This window comes from Balaenoptera physalus (assembly GCF_965194825.1).
Source record: "Balaenoptera physalus genome assembly, chromosome: 4".
Lineage (NCBI taxonomy): Eukaryota > Metazoa > Chordata > Mammalia > Artiodactyla > Balaenopteridae > Balaenoptera > Balaenoptera physalus.
In genome coordinates this window covers 9,533,338-9,559,566 of record NC_138891.1, presented here as the reverse complement: position 1 = coordinate 9,559,566, position 26,229 = coordinate 9,533,338, and the positions used below count along the sequence as shown (strand labels likewise).

Genomic DNA, 26,229 nt, shown 5'->3' with positions numbered 1-26,229 from the left:
GCTCCTCTAGTGAAAGGGGACCAAGGCCAAGGGCGCCCCTGGGGGGCGACGAGCCCAGAGCCTTGGTGTCCTAAGCAGTGCACTGCCCCCCGACCATTCTGCAGCCTGGTTCTACGGATTGGATCAAAGTTCACCTTCTTGAAGCGGATGAAAACCAGGAGCTTCTCCCCTGAAAACCCACATAAAATGACATAAAATGTTCACCTAATTTTAAGGCTAAACCTCTCCTGTAATCAACTGAGCTGACTAGCTGTGCAATCCAGGGTACAGAAATCCAAGTCAAAACAAAAGGGCACCTACAGAGGCTGCTAAATGTCCTGAATACAAGAATTTTTATTTACCTCACAAAGTACTGACCGTGTAAATCCTTTGCCTAGCCACTTCCACTATGTACTGATTCAAGGCAGCATTTACAACCATTTTAGTAATATACAACTTCTCAGTCACAAAGGCACTGCATGTAAAAATAGAAAAACATAATGGTCTCTTTTCATACCTTATAATATTAAAGGCAGAAATGTGAAATGTTTAAATTTTCAATGTAGTGCACATTTTTCCTTCTAGTAAGAGGCAGAATAATACAAATGATGATATAAAGGTTCTTTCTTTTTGTTTCTGTGTAGAAGGAAGATTATGTTCTTTATAATCTCCTTCTATTTAAGCATTACCTATTACAGATGTTGGGGCACTAAAACTAAAGGGGAAAACCTCACAAAACTAACTGCTTCTGTGGAAATTACACAAAAATCTCATCAACATCACAATCCCATGGGGTCTCCACTACTTTTAATGAAATGTCAACGCCGCAAAAATGGGTCTCTCTCTCTAAGGATAATGGAAATGGCACACGAACTACTTTTTCAATTTCCTAAAATTCTTTTCAATACTAAAATAAAAGTGTTTTCATCTACATGCCGGGTACAAAGATAACAGAAGCCTATATTCGTTAAGAAGGGCAGGAAAAGGGGACACCCATCTGTCTATAGAGGAGGTGAAAGTGGGCGGGTCATTTAACCTCCTTGTGCCTGACGGGTAATAACAGACCCTTCCCCAGAGGATTAGTGTGAAGCGTAAATAAACAGCACAGCACCCGGGCCACTGCAGAAGCTCAACACCCGGGAGCCTCCACGTCTACACAGCCAGCTTCCCTCATCTGACTATCCCAACAACCTTTCTGGATGAGGACCATCACCCTGTCACAGAAATGGGAGCCCAGCTGAGAAATGCCAGGTCTGTTATGTGAGGTCCCATGACTGGACAGAGCTAAGATCAGATTCCGGATCGGCTGGACTCCTGAGCCCTCCTGACACACACGGTTTATGCATATGGCACTGATGGGGAAGCCGGAGATACGAAAAGGCATAGGATGGGGCCCTGGCAGTGACTCGACTGCCTTGAGATGCCAGTGCCCTTTATCTGGTGGCAGAACTGACCTAAGGGAGGTCAGCCAGCGGCAGGAAGTCACCTTTCACTTCTCCCAGAGAAGTGAACACCAATCACTTCTGCCAGAGCTTTCCGGAGCACTGGAGTGGTCATCCAACAGCCTGGACTTTGATGACCCTGGGCCATGATACTGATGGGTCTGTGTGTCACTAAACCTGTCAGTAACATGCGGGTGACACCTGTCTTGAAGGTTAGAGGAGATAATCGAAGTGGTCCATGTCTATCATGCTGCCTTGCTATGATTATTATTGCTTGGTATGTTGTTGTTGTTTCTTTCACCAGTTCCTTAAATACCCAGATAAGTGGATTCTGCTCCCAGAGGTTCTCTCATCTCTGACAGAGATTTAGTCACCCTGACCTCTGACAACAAGGGACGGCCCCAGAGGAAATACACAGGCTGTTACAGACCAGAGGGGTCATGTGTAGGGTTGCCCTAGGGTCACATGCGTCCTAAGAGTGGTGGCGGTTTAAGAAGTGACCATTAGTCAAGGAGGGGGGCAGACCTGTACTTCGTCACTATTGGCTTTGGCTGGACCATTAATAGCAAAGGGATTTCTGCCCACAGAGGGTGTGCCATAGTTGTCCAGTCTTGGGAGAAGGCAGGTTTAGGAGAAGACTGCAGGCGTCAAATTCACCCTTTAATCCGTGGTGTCTATTTCTGGGTGTCCCTGCAATGCCACTCCCCGTCTAGAAGCCCCTTCTACTCTCCTCCTAACACCACACCCTCCTTCTCTTCAAAGCCCACCTTAAAGCTGTTCAAGCATCAGGCCTTCCCTCCGCAAGCACCCGCTTGATGGACTCTCCTGCCTCATCTTTTATGCTTGCAACTGTCATCCAGAGATGAGGCTTGAAGACTAAAAGTTTCCTGAAACTGCACAGTTCTGCACGGCAAGTCCTGGACTCCAGGTCTTCTGGTTCCAAATGTGGGTGGTGTAGGTTCACGACATCCCTTGACTTTGAACCCACCATCCCTACCAATGTCTCTGAGATCACTGGTGCTCCAGGAGGACCGTGCTTGCTTCCTGTGAAGCCACGTGTCACTTTAGGTATTTCTAACAAGGCATATTCTCTGTTGTGCTCTGTCTCCCTACTTTGAAGTTTGGTCCACCCTTTCCATACACATTGAGCTCGATTTGAAAAGCACTCCCCCACTTCACCCCACCCTAACCTCCTTCACCCCGAGCCTATTTCTACATCAGAGAGCAGGTACTTAGGAAATACAGCCTGAATGGCCAATGCGAGGCTTTCCCGCCAACATTAGGGCTGATTTTTATCTCCTGAGGAATAGAGGTAGGTGAGAGATTTCTCAGGTGAAGAATTAAGGGCTACTAATCCAATCAAGCAAATCCTGGATTGAGAAGTGGGAGGGGCGGGTGAAGGGAAGTACGTACAGTCGCTGACGGTCTATTGAGAGCCAAGGACTGAGTCCGGGGCTTTGTGCTCAGTATTTTCTTAAAAAGCAAAAAGCAGATCACACGGAAAATATAATCAAGGGTCCTACTTTGCATCCAGCTGCCAGAATGGCTGAAGATCCTAAACTCAGCACTGGGAGAGGAGCAATCCGTAGGAAAAGCCAAGGGAAGACTAGGCAAATAACGTGTATTGCACTGAAGATGAGTCTGCGGGTCAATAAATAGTTCTCTTAAGTGAACTGAGTGTGCTCAGCACAGAGTTCCAAATCTGTACTGGTCTCAACCGTTTCTGGATTCTTCTCTTAGGATTTACCTCCCTGCCAGCCAGAGGCTGGCACAGAAGCATGGCTCCTCATGGTAAAATCTATCCTGTTCATGATATGGCTGCCGCCTTCGGGTCAACCAGAAGAGACTCTGCACATATTTTTCAACTTAAAAGGTCTCTAAGCTCCAGTCACGGTTAGATGCCTTTGCCAGAATACCTATTTCTAAAAATAAAAGCAGAAACACAGCTAGGACCTCACTAATAGGAAATATCCTGTGGTTTCTGTAACCACCCCGTCTCATTTGGGAGCAATGAGATAGAAGTTTGGCTAAGATCATCCTAAAATAACATCATTTAGTCAGACAAGACCCTTTGAATTGGGTTGAAGATGGATATGTTCTTTGTGAATTTCAGGCCATAAGGTTTTGCCCACCTGAGGACTGGGGACAGTCAAGTGCCACACCTCAGCTGGGAGTGAAACACAGCCATGGCAGTGAACTCAAGCCTCCTTACCGCCACCTCAGGCCCCCTCCCCCCACTCACAAGCTCCTAGCTCAGCATGAGACGCTTGTGGTGGCCAAGAAGTCCTTGAGCCTTCGAGCTGTTGGTGGCAAGCCTGTTTCTACTGAGGTGGGGGGATGGGGGGGGACAAGTCTTTTGCTTCCTGGGTCATCGCTGGAGAGGCCGGGGTTAGAGGAGGTGGAAAGGCAGCCTGGTATGGAGGTGGGAAGAACAGGTGTTGCAGTCAGACACAGTTTAAGAAAGACAAAGGATTTGGGAATGATCTTTAAAAAAGAGAAAGAGAGTGAAAGATATTCAGTTTGGAAAAGCATGTGGGAAAATGGAGAGAGCCATAAAATGGAAAACAAAATGATGCAAGATGAATCGTCCATACTGAGGCCACGTGATCAGGGATGTGTTCTCTGAGCCAGGAAAGGATAAGGTAGCGTACAGTTGGCTAAGTTTTTCTCAGTAGGTCTAGGGTTGGTGCAAGGAAGATGCTTCCAAGGCTTCTGATAATAAAACCGGGGGGAAAATGCCTTCCACGACGAGACAGCGAGGCTGGAAAGAGGCTGAGAACAGCACTGAATGTCGCCAGGGAGCTTGTGAGCTCTCCACCCACAGAGCTCCTGCACGTGTGCCTGCAGTGTGGGGTTACGGACGCATGACAGCACTAGCAATACTTTAACTGAATCTTGCCCCGATTGTTTAAGTTCTCTTGCTCCTTGCTGCTTGGAGTCTGTCATGGGCCAGTATCACCAGGTGTCCTGGGGGCTGTTAGAAATGCAGATCTTCAGGCCCTGGCTCAGACCTACTGAGTCAAAATCTGCATTTTTAACAAGACCCTCAGGTGAAGTATATCTTATCCTTCTACAGAGGACTATGCTACCCACAATTAAATGCAGTGTTTCAAATTCTTAAAAGAATTACAAGAAGCTTTTATCACAGCGTGGTTGACAGAGGGAAAGCTGTCTGGTGATCCCATTTTCCTCCTGTGTTTCTCAAATGTCATTAGTTAACTGCTTGCTGAACATTTCCAAAGACATCAATTGAACGTTGTTTTTATAAACATCAGCAAATCAGATTCATAAAGTTCTTGCAGAGGCAAACACACTGATTTTCAAAAATGGCCTCCTCTTACAGCTAATTCTTGCATAAACATTAGGACAAGTACAAAATCAGTAAGGATGTGTGCCATAAAACAGCAGATCTGAAGTCCAGCTACTGATTCGAGTGTGGCCTCAGCAGGATCGTCAGTGGAAGAGAGCCCAAGGCCTGGGATGGCGTCTGGGCTCCTGGCACCAGCGAGCTGCGTGTCACTCATCCTGCCCAGGCCTCGGTTTCCTTATCTGTGAAATGAAGAACGGCCGAGACGGCCTGTTGGGCGTCCACATCTTCAACAGTCTAAGATCCTATGGGCTACAGAACTCTAATTTCCCTTAATTCATTGCATTTAACCCTCCCATTGTCTGTGTGAACCACCAATGAAAGGGCAAGCGGCCGGAAACGAGTGTAAATACCAAACAGATGAGGGGAAACACCTCCCCTGGGAGCAGGCAGGGTGAGCAGAGGCCCAGCTGCTCACAGATCAGAGAAGTGCAGGCAGCTCACCCACGTGCAATTAAATTACGTGTGAACGACGGCAAACCTAAAAATAGCCTGACTCAGCCACGGAGGTTCCTGCTGTCGATGGTTTTCAGCTCAACTGTCAGGAGTGACTATGGCAACAGAAAAATGAACATGTGAAAAAGTCTTCTAAAGTTGACGGGAAAAGTTTAGATTTAATAAAACACAGATTTTCACTTCCTGTCTCTAAATCTTTGAATTCACATAGCTCACTTATGTGGAGGTAATGAAATGGGAATTTTGGTAGAGTTTTGAGAAAACAAATACTTTTTCAGTGTTGGCTTCCAGAACTATAAGGAAATAACTGCTAACCAGTCAATTTTATTACCTCTACAATTAAAGGACCATTTAAACAAATGCCTTTATTTCATTTTTAACTGAGACGCTTTTCTCTGTATTTGTTCTGTTATAAAAATAGCCTTGAACTGTACTTGACATTTTAAGATATTATTTCATGTCTGATGATAACAGAGGCTGATATGGCATTCTCTTGAAATGAAAGGAATTTACTGAAAATAATTAACATTAGAAAAGGGTGCAGAGCAGTAACTCCCGGGATGAGTATCTCAGGCAGCTCTCACGGCCCCTCGGGATGCCTCGGCGGCCTGCAGACGCACCACTCGGCTCTGGCAAAGCTGTTTTTGCTCAAAGAGCTCACACGCCTAATCTGAGGACCAGCAGATCCAAAAACCCAGCATCTTTTTGCATGATTTGATCGAGGAATATTCCAGTAGGTTTTGGGAAGTGTGGTACTGTTCCCAGCTCTCCCACTAACTAGCGGCGGGGCCCTAGACCGGTCACTACTCAGCTCTCCGGTCATGGGCTGGCTGAGTTTCCCAGGCTTGTCCACCAGAAGGGACAGTTAAGAGTTAAGGGGAAAGAGGAGAGGATTTGTGCTGAAAATGCAACCTGTGCTGGGCTTTAAAAACATACTAGTCTTGGCAACCAACCGGCAAGAGATTGATCTTTGTATCTCCATTTTATATATGGAGACGCGATCATAAGCAGGCTGATCTCACAAGTGACAGAGCCTGGTTTCAACCCTGTGTCTGTCTGATGCCCACGAGGCTGTCTCTCCTTCTCAGGTACCACTGTAGCCGCTCTTATAGCTGACTCTTGCCTGCAGTATAAAGACCGACCCCCAGGTGCTAGTTACGCGCACTTAAGGCATCTACAGATTTTCCAAGCATGGAAGACTAGGTCCCTTAGAAAGTCCCTCTATACTCTTCCTTTCACTCAGGCCACCACTGTTAATGGTTACTTTCACATCAAATATATTCTACTGTGCCACCTGCTGTTTTCACTTCATAATATATTATGAACATCTCCTTACGTTAATAAATACTTTAATCTTTATAAAGATTGCATTACTATATTATAATCAATCACTTAGTCATGGATTTTTCACTTGTGTCTATTTTTTTTTTTTTTTTTTTGGCTGCGCCGCGCAGCTTGTGGGATCTTAGTTCCCCAACCAGGGATCAAACCCGTGCCCCCTGCATTGAGAGCGCGGAGTCTTAACCACTGGACTGCCTGGGAAGTCCCACTTGTGCCTATTTTTGAACTACTTTAATAATCAGGAAAAACAGAAAAGTTCATATGGAAAAAATACTAGGGTATTAAAGTCATTTTTAAAGGATATAATAAAAAAAGTAGATCAAGAACTTCACATCAATTAATCTTTGTGTTTTCCTCAAATTTTTGCTTACAGCCAAAACTGCCTACAACCCGGGAACACCCTTTAATAAACCAGCGTTATATATGCAGATGAAATAAAATGCACCTGCAGCCCCCAGGGCCACGAATTCTCTGTAGCAACCCTTGACCCCACTGTAAAAATGCAGTCATGCTATCTGTATGGCAAAAAGAAGTCGACAGCCATGTGAAGGGATTCTGGCTGAAAGTGAAACATATACACAAAAACAAATCTAGTTTTGTGGTTAGCTGAAAATTCACAGCTGGGTATGGGCTTTTCTTTAATTAAAGTGCTTCCCCCTCCCATGCAATGAGAAAATGCTCTTCTGGTGCTGACTGAAAGAACAAAAATCAGAGCAAAAGCTGTTTGAAAATTCTGAGGCTTAAGTAAAGTTGCTTTAAAAGCTGCTATGTGGCCCAAACAACTTGGAAATATCCTACTCTAGGATTTTGCTAGAGTTCCAGTAAATCTTTTCAGTCACTTCTTTGTTCTCCTACTTTGGTCAAAACCAAAAATCAAGTAACACGAAGGTCACCCATGTAGCTGGAGAAGGAAAAAAATACACACATGTGCATGTGCACACACATATGCCCACACTTACTTTAAAATTAAAATTATATTTAAATAATTAACTAACACTAGTTATATAATACATATCAGTTATTTATACATAAGCTACCTCTTCGTTACTTCTTTTTGATGCATTTTATTTTTTTATTGGAGTATAGTTGCTTGCCACGGCTGTGTTAGTTTCTGCTGCACAGCAAAGTGAAACAGCTATACGTATACATACATCCCCTCTTTTTTTTGGATGTCCTTCCCATTTAGGTCACCACAGAGCACTGAGCAGAGTTCCCTGTGCTGTACAGCAGGTTCTCATTAGTTATCTATTTTATACATCAGAGTGTATATATGTCAACCCCAATCTCCCAGTTCATCCCACCCCCTTCTTTTTGATGCATTTTAAACTGTGATGCTGTAAGATTCATGTAAAATCAATTCTATATGAATTTTAAAAATTGGTCATAAAGAAACATATAAATAGAGTTTTGAAGGGGGTGGACGCAGATGTGACGGGGAACGTCTCTTGCTGTGATTACAGATACTACCCTTTTGATCACCTACCGCCGTTTCTCCTGCTGCTTCCCCCTCCTGAGCCCTTTCTCTGGAGGAAGGGTCAAGAGAGCAGAAAGAAGGCGGAGGATAGAACAGGGCCCAGCGAGCGGGAGGCCGCGCGACACTTGGTTCAAGCACCTCTCAAAAGCCGTAAGAGAGCGTGTATTACTGGCTCCAGGCCAGTATGTTTTAGGCTACATCCAGACGACAGCCGTTCTGGCCACATGTCATGGACTCAGGACCTAGCAGGCTGGGTGATTGATCGAATCTGAGGTATAAAGTCTATCTTCATCTGTCCTGAGTTTTTTCATTCTTCTAAAAAAGAGGAAGGACGACTGAATTTTGGAGGCAAGTGAGGATTGTGTTCCTGATTTATTATTGAGACCAACTTGCCAGAGCAAAGTCAAGTACAGGAACTTAATTATCTGGATAATTTTGGCACCAGGAATTCACTTTGCCTTTGTGTCCATTACTCGGCTAATTCAAATGATTAGGTTTTGCCTGGGCTGTCACTGTTATTCCTAAATAAAGTGTTTGTCTATAATAAGCTTCGTGTTCCACAAACAACTGCTCCCTGAGTCTAGGAAAACCAGGGACTGAGCTCCAGGGCTGTCTTATACTTACAACAGTTATTTAAACACTCCTTTAAAGGGTGAAAAGTAGGAATTTATACGATATGCTTGTACATGTGTGAAAGGTTATATAAGATTCTTCACCTTAACATCATTTGTAATGTTAAAAGATTGGCAACATCTTAGATGCTCATTAGTCTGGGGTTAAATGCATTATGATACAGCCATATAATGAGATTCAATGCAGGTGTAAAAAAGCACGAGGCCACTCTCTGTATTCATATAGAAGTGCTCTCCATAATATAGTGTTCAATGAGAAATCAAAGTGCAGAACAGTGAGAGGATTATGCTCTACTTGCACTCTGAAAGGATAAGTGCAGGGTTATATTGGTTTGTACAAACATAGTTTATTTCTGAAGGATAAACACGAAACTGATAAAAAATGGCTGTGTTCAATTGTCAAAAATAGGATTGAGCTGTGAAATATACATGATTTTCATCTGTTTTGTTCACTAGTATTTCTCCAGTGTCTAGAAAAGGGCCTGGCATGTTGCAGGCGCTCAATATTTGTGGAATAAAATGAAGAAAATTTTTAAAAACCGAACAAACATAAAGTCTATCTTCAGCAAAGGCCCCAGAGATGGGCCATGCTCGTGGCCCCGGCCAGTGGGAAGAGGCCCTGGTAGGTTCTCTTTGGTTTCCCCTCATAGGTGGGGTGCGTCCTGATTTCTCACAGTGCTTGGTATCGCCACTTCTCCACACTCACCGGGCAGCATACTGGCCATTTCCATGAGATTACATGTCCTGTTTTCCTAATTTGCTCCCAAACTACAGATACTAGACACTGGAGAACGGAGAAGGAAAGGATGTCCGTAAGCGGGCTGAAAATAGCCACAGTATGGATTGTAAAAGTTCTGCACGCAGCATGGAGTGCCTGAAGCAATACACAGGTGGTCCAGCAGAGACCACTTCTAATACAAAATACAGAACTTTCCCAAATGTAGAGAATAAGGCCTGAAGACTCTCTCACGTGACATATGGACAACTCACACATAAACTCAACTTCAAACTAAGACATTTCTTAAACTATAGGCACAGTCAGAAGTAAGAAAAGGTCAGGGTCCTGACATGCATTTCGGGCAGGTGGTTAAAAACATATACTTAAAAAAATAACGAAAGCACCGCCAAAATAATAATCACGTGAGTGATGATAGGCAGGTTAGCACAAGAGTAGAGCTGACCATCTGATCTTGAAAGTTCAATATTTCATTTTGGTTTGGGGCAGAGAGATATTTACAAAGGGCAGTGTAGCCGTTAAGAGCTGAAATCTATAGTCAGACTGCTTGATTTTGAATTTCTCCTCTACTCACTGGTGTTATAATTTGGGGAAACTGTATTAATCTCCGTGCATCAGTTTCCTCATGTGCGCAAGGTGGATAGTAGCCGTACACCTACTGCAGCTCTGCTGGGTTACATGAGATAATTCACGTAAAGCACTCAACACAGGCCCTCGCGGCTGGGCTGTTACCGTTACGACCGTCAGCGTTCCCAGGGCCAAAGTACTTCACTCACCAAGATGAGTGTCCATCACCTTTGCACAGTATTTGCACATGGCATCCAGGTCATTCAACTGTCCTTGAAGGAGGGAAATCTGGGCTTCTAATTCTTCTTCCTAAAATGAAGGGAGCAAAAAGATATGAAAAAAAAAAAAAAATCAAAGAAAATCCCCAAAGTCCTCCACATGATCTGGACTGCTAAAGAGCCACAGTGTCTTTTCAGCCCTAGACAGAACAAAAGAAAGTAACAAATAAACAAGAGCAAACCTACTACTGCCACCACCAACAAACCAGAGTAAGGGTAAAGTGGAGGTTTAAAAAAATCTGGACTTCTCCTAATTGAATGCCAGCTTTGCGCCACGTGTAGATGTTTACCCATACAATCTCGTATTACAAAAGTACATAGAATATCTTCAGTAACGACTGAGCCACACAAATTGAGAGAGTAAATGGGATTTCAGTGGATCCTACTCCTTAGGCAGCTGGTACAAGACCATTACATTTTCTCACACACATTTGAGAAACCAAAGATTTCCATTTCTTTCAGACAAATCTCATCATTTTCTAGACAATGATAATCTGTTAAAACGTGAGATTTCCCAAAGCACTTGGAAAAGTTCTGTCCCCACAGACCATAATTAGCTGCTCTTACGTTTCCTCTCTTGATAAGATACTAGAGGATTGTATTTATTTGACTGTTTCCAGGAAAAAAATACTCTGGGTGGGATAATTATCTAAACGGTAAAAGACAATCTAACTGTAACAAAAGGATAAAACGTGGGTTTTGGGTTTTTTTTTTTTTCTTTAAGAAAAAAAGGAATACATGCAAAAAAGTTCCCAAGGAAATTTCGAAGATTAAGGGAGTTTTTCTCAGAGAAAGAGAGTAATCCTCAAAGCTGGATGAGGCTAGCAAATTGATTTTCCAGTGTTAGACACTTATCTTTTCACATAAGAATCCTCTGTGTCATCAAAAGAAAGGGAAGAGAAACCTCCCAAGAGATATTTTTTCTTAGAGACTGAATATAATTTGACACATAGATGGAAATTAACAGTTGAAAAGGTTACTTGTAGGTGTACCACATTTTAGCGATACACATACGCAGCACTGAAAAGCACTGTTTTTAACGGCTGCCTGGAGGACGAGCCCTTAGGAAGATGCATTTAAATGCGTGACACAGAAAACAGACACAGCCACAGCTCTAAAAACAAATTACTGTGAAATGCGCACGTAGGATTACACAAGCATGAACCATGTACTTTATACATCCCACAAGGCGAAGCAGCCTCTCTTCTGATACTCAAGTAAAGACAAATGCAACCAGGAGAAGCTCAGCCAGGGAATGATTACTGGGGCCTTGGGTAGGTGGTTTCAGGGCATTTTTCTTCTCCTTTTTCTCCTTTGTGTCTGCACAAACTTGAGTTTCCCCGTTCTATCAGGACCCTATAGGAATTACAGAAAGAAGGCTACATCTGTTGGTTAACCCTGGTTGTGGTTCGTCTCCAAAGAGGGCCACCATCCATGCCTTCCCTCCCTCAATGTACATGCTGTTCCACTCATCAGGAGGTAGTGTCTATTTCTCCTCCCCTCGAATCCTGGCTGGCCTGTCACTTGCCTTGATCCAGAGAATGCAGCAGAAGTCAAACTGTTCCAGCTGGGGGCTAGGGTAAGAGGCCTGCCAACTTCTGCTTTAGAGGAACACAGCTACCATAGTTAGTTGTAAAGAAGCTCAGGCTAGGATACTGAAAGAGAGGAGAGACAATATGGAGAGAAAGAGGCCACAGGAGAAGCAGTGAGGTTCTAGACATGTGAATGACGTCTTCTTGGACCTTTCGGCTCAAGCTGTCTGAAGCCAGCCAAATGAGTAACTCAGTCAGCATCACGTGGAGAAGAGCAGCCCAACCCAGCCTTGTCCCAATGCCTGACCGGTAAACCTATGAGAAGTAACAATGCTGTTTTGAGGAGTGGGGTTTTGGGGTGGTTTGTTACGCAGCAACAGATAACTGACATAGTGACGGAATGGAAAGAACACTAGATCGGTATATGGCACAAGGAAATCTGAGTTCTATTCCCGGTCCTGCCATTAACAAGTCATGTAAACTTAAGTAATCCTCCACCCAGTCTGGGCCTAACTTTGGCACTCTCTGGAGAAGGCAGAAGTTAGATACTTTGCTCCCAAGGAGTTTACAAGCTTGGAGTTGGAATAGGAACGGTATATAAACTAGAGGATGAGGTAGAGTACATGCAAATCTTATAAAGAAATAAGAATAACTGCCCTGGAAATCCTGATCCCAGCCTCCTGTCCCTCCTATTGAACAAGTCACCTTTTCAACATGTCACAGATACAAACCCAACTGGAAGAGTCTAGAACTGCACTGAGGCCAGTTTGTGGCAGTCTTTTGAAAGAAGGGGACCCAGGTATGGCCAGAGTCTGTCCTTGCACTCGGCTACCATTTGGGGTGCTGAGAGCCCGGAATGGACAAAGGACACCAGGAATGTACCACCTCCTGGCTTAAAAACCTCTTGTCTATATACTCTAACTATGTATTAGTTTACTTTGGATTAAGCCATCACTTCTTATAAGATGCAAAAGCCCTTGGGAGCCTTAAACCCCAGCAGTCATTCCTACCTCAACGGATTTATTGTGTTCAGTTTGTTTTCTTTTTAAAAGCTGGGAGGGAAGAAGAGCTGGAGGAGACACAGGCCTTGCCTGTGGGTGGTGAGGCACTGACAGATGGAGGGAAGTACGGAGCTCAAGGGGGTCTCTTCCTCCAAACACGTTAGTTACCATGCTGGTAGGAACATGACTGTAGGGAAAATGGGCTGAGACTGGCACCCTCTGAACTGTGCAGTGCACAACCTGCACAAGCGTACGGGGCAGACCCGAGAGCACGGCAGCCGGAAGTGCGTGCTGGCTGAGCACACGGCGATGATATGAGACACAGTCTTCCAGGCGTGCACTTTTGCTTAGGACACTGATGGCAAGTGAAGAGCATCTTGCTTGCCAAAATCCTGAGTAAACCTCAATACAAATGGCATCTGCTCTGTAGAAAATGGCAGTTTTCATTAATTTAAACCTTTTTTTTCCCAAAGGAAAGCTGACACAAAAGCCCAATTATGAGATAAGCCGAGCATTCTGGTTGAAACAGGTTGAGGGGCCCAAGAACCTCTTCCGTTTGAAAGTTTGAAGTTCAGTGTATGATCTCTCTAGAGTTTGCTTAATCTTAAAATATTCCTAAGCCCTTCAACAATCACTCAGACTTTATAAATAGAAATGGCATCACTTGGAGGCAAAAGGGTGGCTTGTCATTTATTCTTCACTCTTTCATATAATTACAGATAAAAGAAGAGCCGAGAATCAAGCTTCTAAAATTGTGGGAACTGACTTTCCGTTTCCATCTTAGCTTCTCAGGCTCCACATGCCTCCCGACTAACATGTTTCAGACACTGACAGCTTTAGTCATTTGTTTTCATTAATGGTCCTCTAATCAAAAACAAATGCTTGGCTAATTGCCTTGAGGTTTTATGAAAACAACCGGTTAGTGTCATTTTTATGTATAAATAAGACATGAAGAGAAATGCTTACTATATTTACTTTCACATACATGTTCTGTTACAGGAGGGAGGATGGTGAAACAGGGTGGAATTCAGGGGTAGACACATCTGGGTTCGAATCCTCTTTCTACCAGTTACTGGCTGTGTGATCTTGAACAAGTTCCTTAATTTCTTGGTCCCCTCACCCCCACTTGGCAGTATTGGTGGGAGACCCAAATGATAACACATGGAGAGTGTCTGGCAAAGAACAGGTACTCCATAAAGGCAATTATTCTTTTTTTAAACATTTTTTTTAATCAGGTCAAAACAATAAAATAGATTTTAAATACAGAGGTCTATGATTCACTCTTGGTTTAAAACTTTTATGTGGTTCAGCCCAGAAAGATGAATTAGGGCTTGGGAGCCCATTACTGTCTTAAGTTCTGGATAATGAACTGATGTGTAAGGCAAGAAACTGATGGAGGATTATGAAGTAAGGTGGTGTGCAGACCACGTGTGCAACACAGCACCAGATGGACCTGGCAGCCCTGCAGAGAAGGACCAAGGATGAGGGCCGCCCCATCAGAAGAGGAAAACAGCTGTCATCTAACCCTTTTATAGTGGTTATGATATGCCTGACCCTGCGCTTCACGTGCATGAACTCATTTAATCCTCACAATAAACCTATGAGGTAGACCCTCTCATCATGTCCTACAAGAAACGTGGTCTCCTCTGTAAGTCACGTTCTCTGGAAGTGATGCCAAGGTTGACAAAGCTGTTTGAGAACCCAAGTCACTTAACCCACTACTCCTATTTCCCCAGGTATATATATTCTTTCTTATGCTTGATTACTACTAGGACTTCCAAGGAATAACCTCGTATCTCAAGTTTCCTTTAAGAGAAATTCACTATTTCCAATGTTAAGTCCTAACCCCAAATGGCTTACTAAATTATTTTCCTTCAAAAACACTCAGGTATGATTGGCTGTGTTCCATTTAGTTTGCCGAATGATTTTTGCTTGGACTGTATCTGGAGAAATGTTTTCTGAATTTGCTTTTTAAAAAGTGGTGCTTCTACCACCATTCACCACCAAATAGTTGATGCGTCATTACACTTCCACTCACATATTGTATGTCTCAAATGTTTACACTGTTTTATAATATATGGATTTTATATATCAATTTTGTTAAATGCTGCAACATCTTTATGTTCTTTCTGGGTTAATAACAGGATGAGACTTTGCAGTTTATTGTTTATTCACTTATTCATTAATTTCTTCAACAAATATATTCATTTGTATTGTGCTGGCCCTTGTGGGAAATATAGTAACAAACGAGACATGTATTCCAACCTCTGCAAATTTAGCAGGAGGTCAGACCTATATACATCAAGCCAAGAGAGGGGTCAGGGAAGTTTTGCAGCAGATATGAAAAAAGAAACTTCACAGTTACGGGGAGGGCAGATGGCTTCCATAGAGGTAGAAATGAAGGCAGATTTTCTGGAAGAGGCAGCATTTCTGATGGGTCTTGAAGAAGGGGGACTTGGCTCAGAGGAAACGAAGGAAGACGTTTTAGGAGGCAGGGACCCAGCGAACAAAGAAGTGGAGTCAGAAAAGTGTGGGACAAGGGCAAAGCGCCTGTCACTGAGTCGAGGAGGGGCGTGGAGCACAGCAGGCGCGGAGGATCGGCAGGAAGGCTCCCCCTCCCGCCCTTCCATCCCTGTTATGTTTCTGCTTCAGATACTGATGTTTCGGGGGCTGGGGCCCAACGTGCGGACTGCGGTGCCCACTGCCCTGACACGCTGCCCTGCTCGCGATCACACAGGCGGCAGCAGGGTCCTTGTTCACGGACTAACGGAGACCCCGGCGCGCTCGGTTTGGAGAAAAGTGGGGCAGGAAGGGCACTAGGGTGGAGTTCCGCCGAGCTTCCGAGCGGGGTGTCCTCAGATTGCAGAGCGGCAGACAAGCAACCGACACGCACTGGCAGGCAGCAGGAACAGGCTAAATATAGCAGCCAGAAGACAGGAGAGACACCCCGTCGTCGTCGAGCAGATGGGTGAACAAGGAGTGGGAAGTGAAGGAAACGGAAAGTCTCCAGGAGGAAAAGTGGGAAGGCCTCAGATGTTCTGAGGAAGCTGTGGTTACACAGGGCAAAATACACACATGGTGTGGATGGAACCCCAGCCGGAGCATATGGTGCCAGCAGAGGAAGACGCCACTGGAAAACACAGACGAGGAGCACGAAGAAGGCTTTTCAGGAGCATAAAAATCAGCGCTTTGCGTGTGTGATGCAGGGAGCGAGCTGGGGCACAGTCACCAGCCCTAGCATCAGTGTGTATCACACCCGCACGGACCGCCTCTGGGACCCCCACCCGAGAGCCGAGCTTGCTGAACCTCAGTTTCCTGTTTGTAAAATGGGGATAAAAATAACCCCTGTCTCAGCTGATTGCTGGGGATTGAATTACACGAGATATTCCAGATGAAGTGCTTTGCACAGTGCTTGGTGAATGGTAAACGCTCACTAAATGTTCCTTTTGTTGTCTTTAGATTATTAATATAGTTTCTATAAAGTTATTCCAAGGAATTATGGACACGGGCAAAAACAACTCCCAGGAAATTCCTCGTCCTTTCGACACAGATCCGAAATGTCTAAGGACAGGGGACTCGGTAACCTGTGGTACACATTGATGCACAGAATATTGTGCAACTTGAAATTAAATGTTCTCAAAGGAGAATATTTAACAATAACATGTATACTGACTGGAAAAGTAGTAGGTAAAGAATGACTCTGTTTTTGGAAAAAAGGGGAAAGACATTCAGCAAACTGTTTATATTGGTTATTCTCCGAAAGGTGGGATTGTAGGTCATTTTCCCTCTTATTTTTTCTGGATTTTCTACGGTGAAATCAGATCATACTTTTGTAATCATCAAATCAAATTATTATTCAAATAACATAATAGAGAGAAAATAAGAAAAAAAAAGTAAAAGGTGATTACTAAGGAGAAAAAGGAAATATTAATATTTTTAAATTACCAAAACTGATTCCAAATCAAACTGTAAGCAACACTGTAGTCTAAACAAATCTGTTCCCTAAACAACACCAAGCAGTAAGAATAACTTAAATGAAATAATTTGCAAAAAAGTAAATGATTATAATATTTTGTCCAATGTACAATGTGCAAGCAGCACTTTCAGGGTAATGGCTCCTTTCTCTGCACTTAAAGTGGGAACATCACTGGATGCTGTTCTTCATGGGTTGCCTAGAAAGAATGTGATTCTTAAAGACACTTAAAAAAGTAAATATGTTTATCAAATTTCCCCAGTAAATAAAACAGTTCCTATTTTCAGACAGGATGTAAACAAACATGTTAAATGTGAATGAAAAAGGCCTTTAGAAATTTTGAACTGAAACTCAAAGCTTAAGGTATTTAGCAACTCGTATCATTTCAGTGCTGGAATTTCCTTTAGAGATAATATATTTCAACCCCCTATTTTTATAAATAAATTTTAACATGGCTAGGTGGCTAGCTAGGAGCAGAACTTACACAAGCGGACTTTTTTTTTCTCAGCCGCTGAAACAGTGCTATGTGCCAGCACTGAGACGCATACCACCCGTGGACACCAGAGATGTCCTTCCTCACAGGATGGGTTTTCATAACAATCACGGAGGCCCTTCCCTCCTCCCCATGTCAAGCTATAATGGGGTGATGCTCCTTCCAGCCTCTTACAGCCTAGAACAAAGGTGCTAAAACCTAAACTTGACAGTACTTTATGAATTTTCATACTTTAGTTTCCTCCAGCAAGCTGAATAAAACAACCACATTAAGGAATACTGCCCTGGGTTAGACGGGGGAGTAGGAAACACCAGAAATCTGTCTCCCCACCTACACAATAATTGCACCAGCAGAATCTGCGGGATGTAACTATTTTGGAATGCTGGAGTCTATTGAAGACTGTCCACTTCCCCGGGGAAGGGCATGGAGGGTAGACTGTAGTTAATTTCAATCCATTTCAGCTCTTAGCACAATAGGAGCTACCTGGGATCCCCACCCCCTAGCCCTGTGGCAGGCAGCTGTGCCCTTGTTCTTAGAGCAGCTTGCATGCAGCTTGTGGGAGCCAGAGTGGGCAGAAAGGACCCTGCCCTTCAAATATCAGGGATCTGTGCTGATCACTGATTGCTGTTTCTGATCACAGAGGTGCAGACAAAGAGGAGGGTGGGCATTGTCACACCTCCTTCCATTATTGCAAACTTCTCCCTCTCCAGATGAAGTGACTTCCAGTGGATTTAAACAGCCTGCACCCTTTATGCCCCACTTCATTTTTCTCTTTCTCCCCTTTGGGGAGGCAGACATTAAAGACTAGGACATTTATTCGATACTTAATATTTTGTAATAACCTATAAGGGAAAAGAACCTAAAAAAGAATATATATATATACATATATATGTATATATATGCATATATTTATCCCTAGGATGCAAGGATGGTTCAACATATGAAAGTGTGAACAACACATTAACAAAATGAGAAAAAAACACATGATCATCTCAATTGGTGCAGAAAAAGCATTTAAAAAAATTCAACACCCTTTCATGATAAAACCATTCAATTAACTAGTGAAAGGAAAGTACTTCAACATAATAAAAACCATACATGAAAAATACCACAGCAAACATCATATTCAATGATGAAAGACTGAAAGCTTTTCCTCTAAGATCAGGAGTAGAAAAAACAAGGATGTTCCACCTTCACAACTTTATTCAACACTGGAAGTTCCAGCCAGAGCAATTACACAAGAAAGAGAAATAAAAAGCATTCAAATTGGAAAGGAAGAAATAAAACTATCTCTGTTTTTAAATGACATAATCTTATATGTAGAAAACCATAAAAATTGCTGAAAGAAATTAAAGAGAAATAAATGGAAATAAAATTCCAAGGTTATGGATTAGAAGACTTAACATTGTTAGAATGTCAATACTATCCAAAATGATCTACAGAGTCAATGCAATCTCTATCAAAATCCCAATGACATTTTTGCAGAAAGAGAAAAATTCAACCTAAAATTCATATGGAATCTCAAGGGACTCTGAGTAGTCAAAACAATCTTGAAGAAGAACAAATCTGGAGGACTTACACTTCCTGATTTCAAAACTTACGACAGATTTACAGTAATCAAAACAGCATGGTACTGTCAAAAAGACAGACATATAGATCAATAGAACAGAATAAAGAACCAGAAATAAACTCTCACATATAGGGTCAAATAATTTTTGCAAGGGTGCCAAGACCATTCAACGTGGGAAAGGACAGTATTTTCAATAAATGGTGCTGGGAAAACTGGATATCCATTTGCAAAAGAATTGAGTTGGACCCTTATCTCTCACCATAAACAAATAATTAACTCAAAATGGATCAAAGACATAAATGTAAGACATAAAACTATAAAACACTTAGAAGAAAACAGAGCAAAACTTCATGATGTTAAATTTGGCAATGATTTCTTAGATATGACACCAAACACACAGGCATTAAGAGAAAAAGTAGAAAAACTGGACTTCATGAAAATTACAAAAATTTTGTGCATCAAACATTTTTTTGTGCATAAAAAACTGTGCACAAAAAAATCAAAAAATTTGTGTTTTTGTGCACAACAGAGTAAAAAGGCAGCCCACAGAATGAGAGAAAATATTTGCAAATCATATGTCTGATAAGGGATTAATACACAGAATATATAGAGAACTCTTAAAACTCAATAGCAACGAAAACAAAAAAACCCAACCTGATTAAAAAATGGGTTAAGGACTTGAATAGATATTTTTTCAAAGAAGATATACAAATGGCCAACAAGCACATGAAAAGATGCTCAACATCACTAATCATCAGGGAGAGGCAAATCAAAACCATAATGAGATACCATCTCATACCTATCAGGATGGCTACTATCCAAAAAGCAGATAATAACAAATGTTGGTGAGGATGTGGAGAAATTGGAACCCTTGTACACTGCTGGTAGGAATGTAAAATGGTATAGGCTGATGTGGAAAACAGTATAAATGTTTCTCAAAAATTAAAAATGGAATTACCGAATGATCCAGCAATTCCACTTCTGGGTACATACCCAAAGTAACTGAAAGTGGGGTCTCAAAGAGATATTCGTACACCCATGTTCACTGAAGCATTATTCATAATAGCTAAAATGTGGAAGTAATTCAAGTGTCCACTGACGGATGGATAAGCAAAATGTGGTAAGTACCTACAATGGAATATTATTCAGCCTGAAAAAGGAAGGAAATCCTGACATATGCTACAACGTGGATGAACCTTGAAGACATGCTAAGCTAGTCACAAAAATACAAATACTGTATGGTATTTACATACAGTACCATTTATATGAGATACTTAGAGTAGTCAAAATCATAAAGACAGAAAGCAGAATGGTGGTTGCCAAAGGAAGGGTGGCGAGGGAGGCGAGGGTTATTGTTTAACGTGTACAGTTTCAAATTTACAGGATAGGCTGAGTTATGGAGATGGACGCACAACACAATGAAAGAATTTAATACCACTGAACTGTACACTTAACAATGATGAAGATGGCAGATTTTATGTCCGTTTTACCAAAATAAAAAAAAAGAATACTGCCTTCTTATAAAGTTAAAAATGGCCTGCCCTAAAATAAGCGTGGCCAGGTGAGGCACGGGCCAGGCTTCTGCCAGCCGGGCTCTCTGACCACGCTCCCTCATTCGATCACTAACAGGGACCATCCGAAGCTGTTCCCCGCAGCAGCCCACGAAGAGCTGCAGGGCAGGGCCACCAGGTGAAATAGAGGGAGAAACTTACTTTTCCATGCAAACATTTGCTGTACTGTCTTTTAGCAAATCCCTCAAGTTGACCAATTACATATTAAATCCACATTCACTTCATTGGTTTCCATGTGGCAGTGTTCCAAATATCCTTTTGAAGTCAGGTGTGGGCAGTTAAAATAATTAACTCCAATCACGTGCTTGCCGTGGATGGGACAGGGGATACAGATTGTTTATAAACAACAATTTACAAGTAGAACATGTGAAGCTCACAAAATTTAGAGAGAGAAGTTTCTTCTTATTCAACTTCCTCTCATAATTTTTACTGAGGAAGTAAAAAAAGATCATAGTTTCTTACCCCATTTTATTTTTCTGGGCTCTGATAAGGCAGAAATTACCGACTGTCCAGGCATGACTAGTAACTTTTTTTTTTGCAGAAGAGAGTTAAAACACAGCCTCTCTGTGCTTCAGTACTCTCATCTGTAAAATGGGCGATAATTACAGAACTGACCTCAGAGTCTTTTGAGGGTTAAAGGAGCTAATACATGCAAAATGTCCTAATAGTAGAGTTGACACATGGAAAGCACTTACCCATCACCCACTAGGAGAACATGTTCACACCGGGATGTATCTGAAGCTGGCTTTATCTACAGAAAATCTCATTTCTGATTTGGTATTCCGTTAACCTTACTCAGACTAACTCTTTTCAATCTTTAATATGCATGGAAATCACCTGGAGAATGTCTAATTTAGCAGGTCTGAGGTGGGGCCTGAGAGTCAGTACCGCTAACAAGCTCCCAGGGGATGACTACATAGCTGGTCCATGGACCACACTCTGAATGGCAAGGATTTAGACTTACTTCTGAATACAGCTGCCAACCCCTCTGGGAAGGCTGTGAAGCACTTTACTATTTCCCTGCTCTAAGGCGGTTTTAACAGATGCCTGCATGGTTAGATGCCTATTTGGTAACAGTCCAAGAGACCTCTTCTCAACATGGAGTAGGATGCAGGGAGGAGAAGCTGGGTGACAGGCTCCCAAGACAGCTTTCCAATGTCCCTATGCCAGTTCTGCCCAGAGTGGCTTCACTGTTCTATTCAGAACTAATTCTTACACTGTTTGGGGTCAATTTATTCTACTGTAAGTACAAGCACTTATTTAAAAAAAATTTTTTTAACATCTTTATTGGAGTATAATTGCTTTAAAATGGTGTGTTAGTTTCTGCTTTATAACAAAGTGAATCAGCTATATGTATACATATATCCCCATATCTCCTCCCTCTTGCGTCTCCCTCCCACCCTCCCTATCCCACCCCTCTAGGTGGTCACAAAGCATCGAGCTGATCTCCCTGTGCTATGTGATTGCTTCCCCCTAGCTATCTATTTCACATTTGGTAGTGTATATAAGTCCATGCCAATCTCTCACTTCGTCCCAGCTTACCCTTCCCCCTCCCCATGTCCTCAAGTCCATTCTCTACATCTGCATCTTTATTCCTGTCCTGCCCCTAGGTTCTTCAGAACCGTTTTTTCTTTTTTAGATTCCATATATATGTGTTAGCATACGGTATTTGTTTTTCTCTTTCTGACTTACTTCACTCTGTATGACAGACTCTAGGTCCATCCACCTCACTACAAATAACTCAATTTCATTTCTTTATATGACTGAGTAATATTCCATTGTATATATGTGCCACATCTTCTTTATCCATTCACCTGTCGATGGACATTTAGGTTGCTTCCAGGTCCTGGCTTTTGTAAATAGAGCTGCAATGAACATTGTGGTACATGACTCTTTTTGAATTATGGTTTTCTCAGGGTATATGCCCAGTAGTGGGATTGCTGGGTCGTATGGTAGTTCTATTTTTAGTTTTTTAAGGAACCTCCATACTGTTCTCCATAGTGGCTGTATCAGTTTACATTCCCACCAACAGTGCAAGAGGGTTCCCTTTTCTCCACACCCTCTCCAGCATTTATTGTTTGTAGATTTTTTGATGATGGCCATTCTGACTGGTATGAGGTGATACCTCATTGTAGTTTTGATTTACATTTCTCTAATGATTAGTGATGTTGAGCATCCTTTCATGTGTTTGTTGGCAACCTGTATATCTTCTTTGGAGAAATGTCTATTTAGGTCTTCTGCCCATTTTTGGATTGGGTTGTTTGTTTATCTGATATTGAGCTGCATGAGCTGCTTGTATATTTTGGAGATTAATCCTTTGTCACTTGCTTCATTTGCAAATATTTTCTCCCATTCTGAAGGTTGTCTTTTCGTCTTATGGTTTCCTTTGCTGTGCAAAAGTTTTTAAGTTTCATTAGGTCCCATTTGTTTATTTTTGTTTTTATTTCCATTTCTCTAGGAGGTGGGTCAAAAAGGATCTTGCTGTGATTTATGTCAGAGTGTTCTGCCTATGTTTTCCTCTAAGAGTTTGATAGTGTCTGGCCTTACATTTAGGTCTTTAATCCATTCTGAGTTTATTTTCGTATACAGTGTTAGGGAGTGTTCTAATTTCATTGTTTTACATGTAGCTGTCCAGTTTTCCCAGCACCACTTACTGAAGAGGCTGTCTTTTCTCCATTGTATATTCTTGCCTCCTTTATCAAAGATAAGGTGACCACACGTGCACGGGTTTATCTCTGGGCTTTCTATCCTGTTCCATTGATCTATATTTCTGTTTTTGCACAAGTACTTATTTTAAAGCCCAATATAAATTAATTTTGTTGGGTTATGCATGCTCTCTTCTGCAACTTTCGATAAACAGAGGCTTGTTTAAGTATATCCGAGAATAAAGGATGCTTTTCAAACGTAAATGCAATAAAAAGAAAATGGTAGAACATGTCATTATCTATGGTATTTAAATTCATCCCTGATTTTCTGAAGATATTTTAATAATAATCATAATAAGTAATATCTGTTAAATACATTGATCATTTAGAAATATGCTTTTCTGCCTATTACCATTTCAACATTATGAGCTATTTTAATCTAACTTTGCCTTTCTAGAGGTTGTTTACAAAAAAAAATAGAGTAAATAGAAAAGAATAGTGACAAATAACTGGATCATGTACTATAAATTTTAAAGTAAACTGAATAAACGTACAGTCCTGAAAAAACATACTGGAAATTAAAATAAAATCTTTAACTAGGACAACCTCACACAGGTGTAATCAGTGGAAGAATAAAACCTTACTCGCATAGTTATAAACCTTCTATTTGCAAAAATCCTGTTACTGCTCTTTTAAAAAAATCATCATATGCATATGGCTTCTCTTAGGAACTTCCTAGCCTTTAAAAATTCAAAAGGTATAGAAATGTTAAGCTCAGTTGTTAAGGCAATTGCCGGTCTTTTGAATATTTTAACTGGAAAAGAAAAGGCTCTCTCCTAGAAGGGATTGTGTTTGACAGGCTAACTAAATGGCATTTGTGGGGAAATGTCCCCATCTTTTGGGCTTTTAGGCTATCGCCTTCATGTTGTATTTTTATAATTAGGCAACCTGACCGATCTTTTGTAAACCAGAATGGTTCTCTCCTTCACCATGACTATTAGCACAGATGTTACTTTATTTATCAAGGGTTTTCCCCTCTCGACTTACACGTGATCAGAGCAACTGATGAAACCACCCAGCCAGCACGGAGGCCTCCGGCCGGGCTTCTCACAGAGTTGCTGTCTGGGTAGACCCATCTGCGTGCTTTCCCTTGCTGTTTCTGGCACCAAAGTAGGTGTCTGCACAATGGCTGACCCAGACAGAAGGGCCTCAGCCAACACTGCTTCTCTACCGCAAGGCTAACTGACCTGTGTGAGGAGGAAATGTGCACCCCTGTACCACAATGCTCTGGGCTACTGACCCCCATGATGTCCCATTAGAGACAAACAAAAAATGGCGCCCTACAGAAATCCAAGTTGAGGATCACGCATGGTTTAAGAAGCACTTTAAGTTATAATTGGTAAAAGGAAACCAAGCGTTGGAACAGCTTTGATTAACACAGAGATTACCAATTCTGAGATTTATGGAATAAAAAAAAAAAGTGAGAAGGAAATACTTCTTTAAATTACTGGTTTATTTACATACCTATCACACTTTAAAATTTTTTGTCCCTTAAACTAATTTATAAAAACCCCATTTTCACTATATACCAACAACTCTTGCTACTTTTCATATGCGGTTGGTGAACGCCACTGGGAAATGAGGTGACTTTTCAGGTTCTAGAAAAGGCCAGAGGAAAGCCTAATGCATCTGAATCCTTGCACAGCAGAAAAAAACCCTCAACAGCCTTCATTCATTCCTAAACATCTACTGAGTGCCAGACACAATATCTAGCTCAGGAGATACTGTGATAGAGACAAGTGCCTGGAAAAGCTTTATAACTAAATACAAGCAGTTCTCAGACACTGAAAGCAAAGGAAGCAACTGCAGATAACCTAGGACATGCCTCATCTTTAGATGCTGCTTCTGTAGATTAGGGGAGGGACTCCGGAATCTGTAGCTTCAGTAGGACCATAGCTACCTCCTGAAAGTGCTTAAAGCTTCCAGAAGGTGGCAGGGAAGGCTCCATGGGACACGAGGTACTTGGGCAGAGACTGGAAGGAACTCTAGGAGTCTTAGGGCCACATGAATCATTTTGGTCAGAAGAGACAGTGGAGCAAAGTAGCACAGAGGTGTGAGACAGCGTGCTTGATTTGAGGTACGAAATAGCTGTGCATTCCTGAAAGGCTGGGGATTTGGAGGGAGGCTCTCACCGTAACGCTGGACAGGGTGAGAGTATCAAGGACCCTGCAGGCTGTGCCTCAAGATTTATCCCAGGGAAGAAGGAGCCCCTGCAGAATTCTGATGGGGACTCAGACATTCACAGCGAGAAAGCTGATGTTATAAATACTAGGGATGTATGTGGCCATTAAGAAAATGGACTTATTCTAAAAGTTCTGATTAGCAGGGTACGGTTATTGAACCGAGAACTGAGAACTCAGTTACTGAACTGGGAACAAAAAATTAATACAGAAAGTGTAATCTTTCTATAACTTCCTTTCCCCAACCCAACCAAAATCAGAAGCTGCACGTCACACCCAGAGTAAAGTCAGTTCTGTTATGATGCTTGTTTTGAAAATGTGAACTTGTTCCAACGAGATCGATGGATTAGGGAACAACAGAGCACAGTGTGAATCCCACGTTTGCTTATGCACAGTTGCATCCACAAGAAACACTGGGTGAATGCAGAGAACTGCGCGAAGCTGGACCCAGACACGCAGGAATGCACAGAACGCATACATGCGCACACCTCACACATCTGCCAGCGACCTGGGTTCACGGTGCGTGTGACAAGCTGCACCCATGACCCAAATCTGTCAGATTCCAAAGAATTCTCCTTCCATTACTTCACTGTAACTCATAAGCTGTGACCTTTCAGATGATGTTCACTTCTCCAACCAAGTAGCAGGTGTTTTTCAAGGTAAAGGGTCATATTTATTGCAGTATTTATTTCGTAATCATTTTAACATGTGTCAAACCAACTAGGTTCCTACTTCATGTGTCACTGATGAAGTTTTTCAATGTTGTTCCCCAATCCCATCTTCCCCATGAGTCCAGTGGTTTTTAATGATCTTGTACAGCCTGGTGATTTGGGGGAACGTATAAACTGCCTGCAGCAAAACTGACCGTTCCGAAGATGCCTGCTCATTTGAAGATGAATACACTCATGACAATCAGATTGATATATTTTCCC

General features: G+C 42.2%; 1 protein-coding gene across 19 annotated transcripts in view; it reads right to left on the bottom strand.

The window, feature by feature from the left end:
• Positions 1 to 26,229, bottom strand: part of TBC1D5 (TBC1 domain family member 5) — a 535,839-nt gene that overhangs the window by 11,462 nt on the left and 498,148 nt on the right. For all 19 annotated transcript variants that reach the window (XM_082459259.1, XM_082459266.1, XM_082459256.1 and 16 more), the window contains one exon: positions 10,204 to 10,303. In XM_082459259.1, coding sequence (XP_082315385.1) covers positions 10,204 to 10,303 — 100 coding nt within the window. The remainder of the gene's footprint in view (positions 1 to 10,203; positions 10,304 to 26,229) is intronic.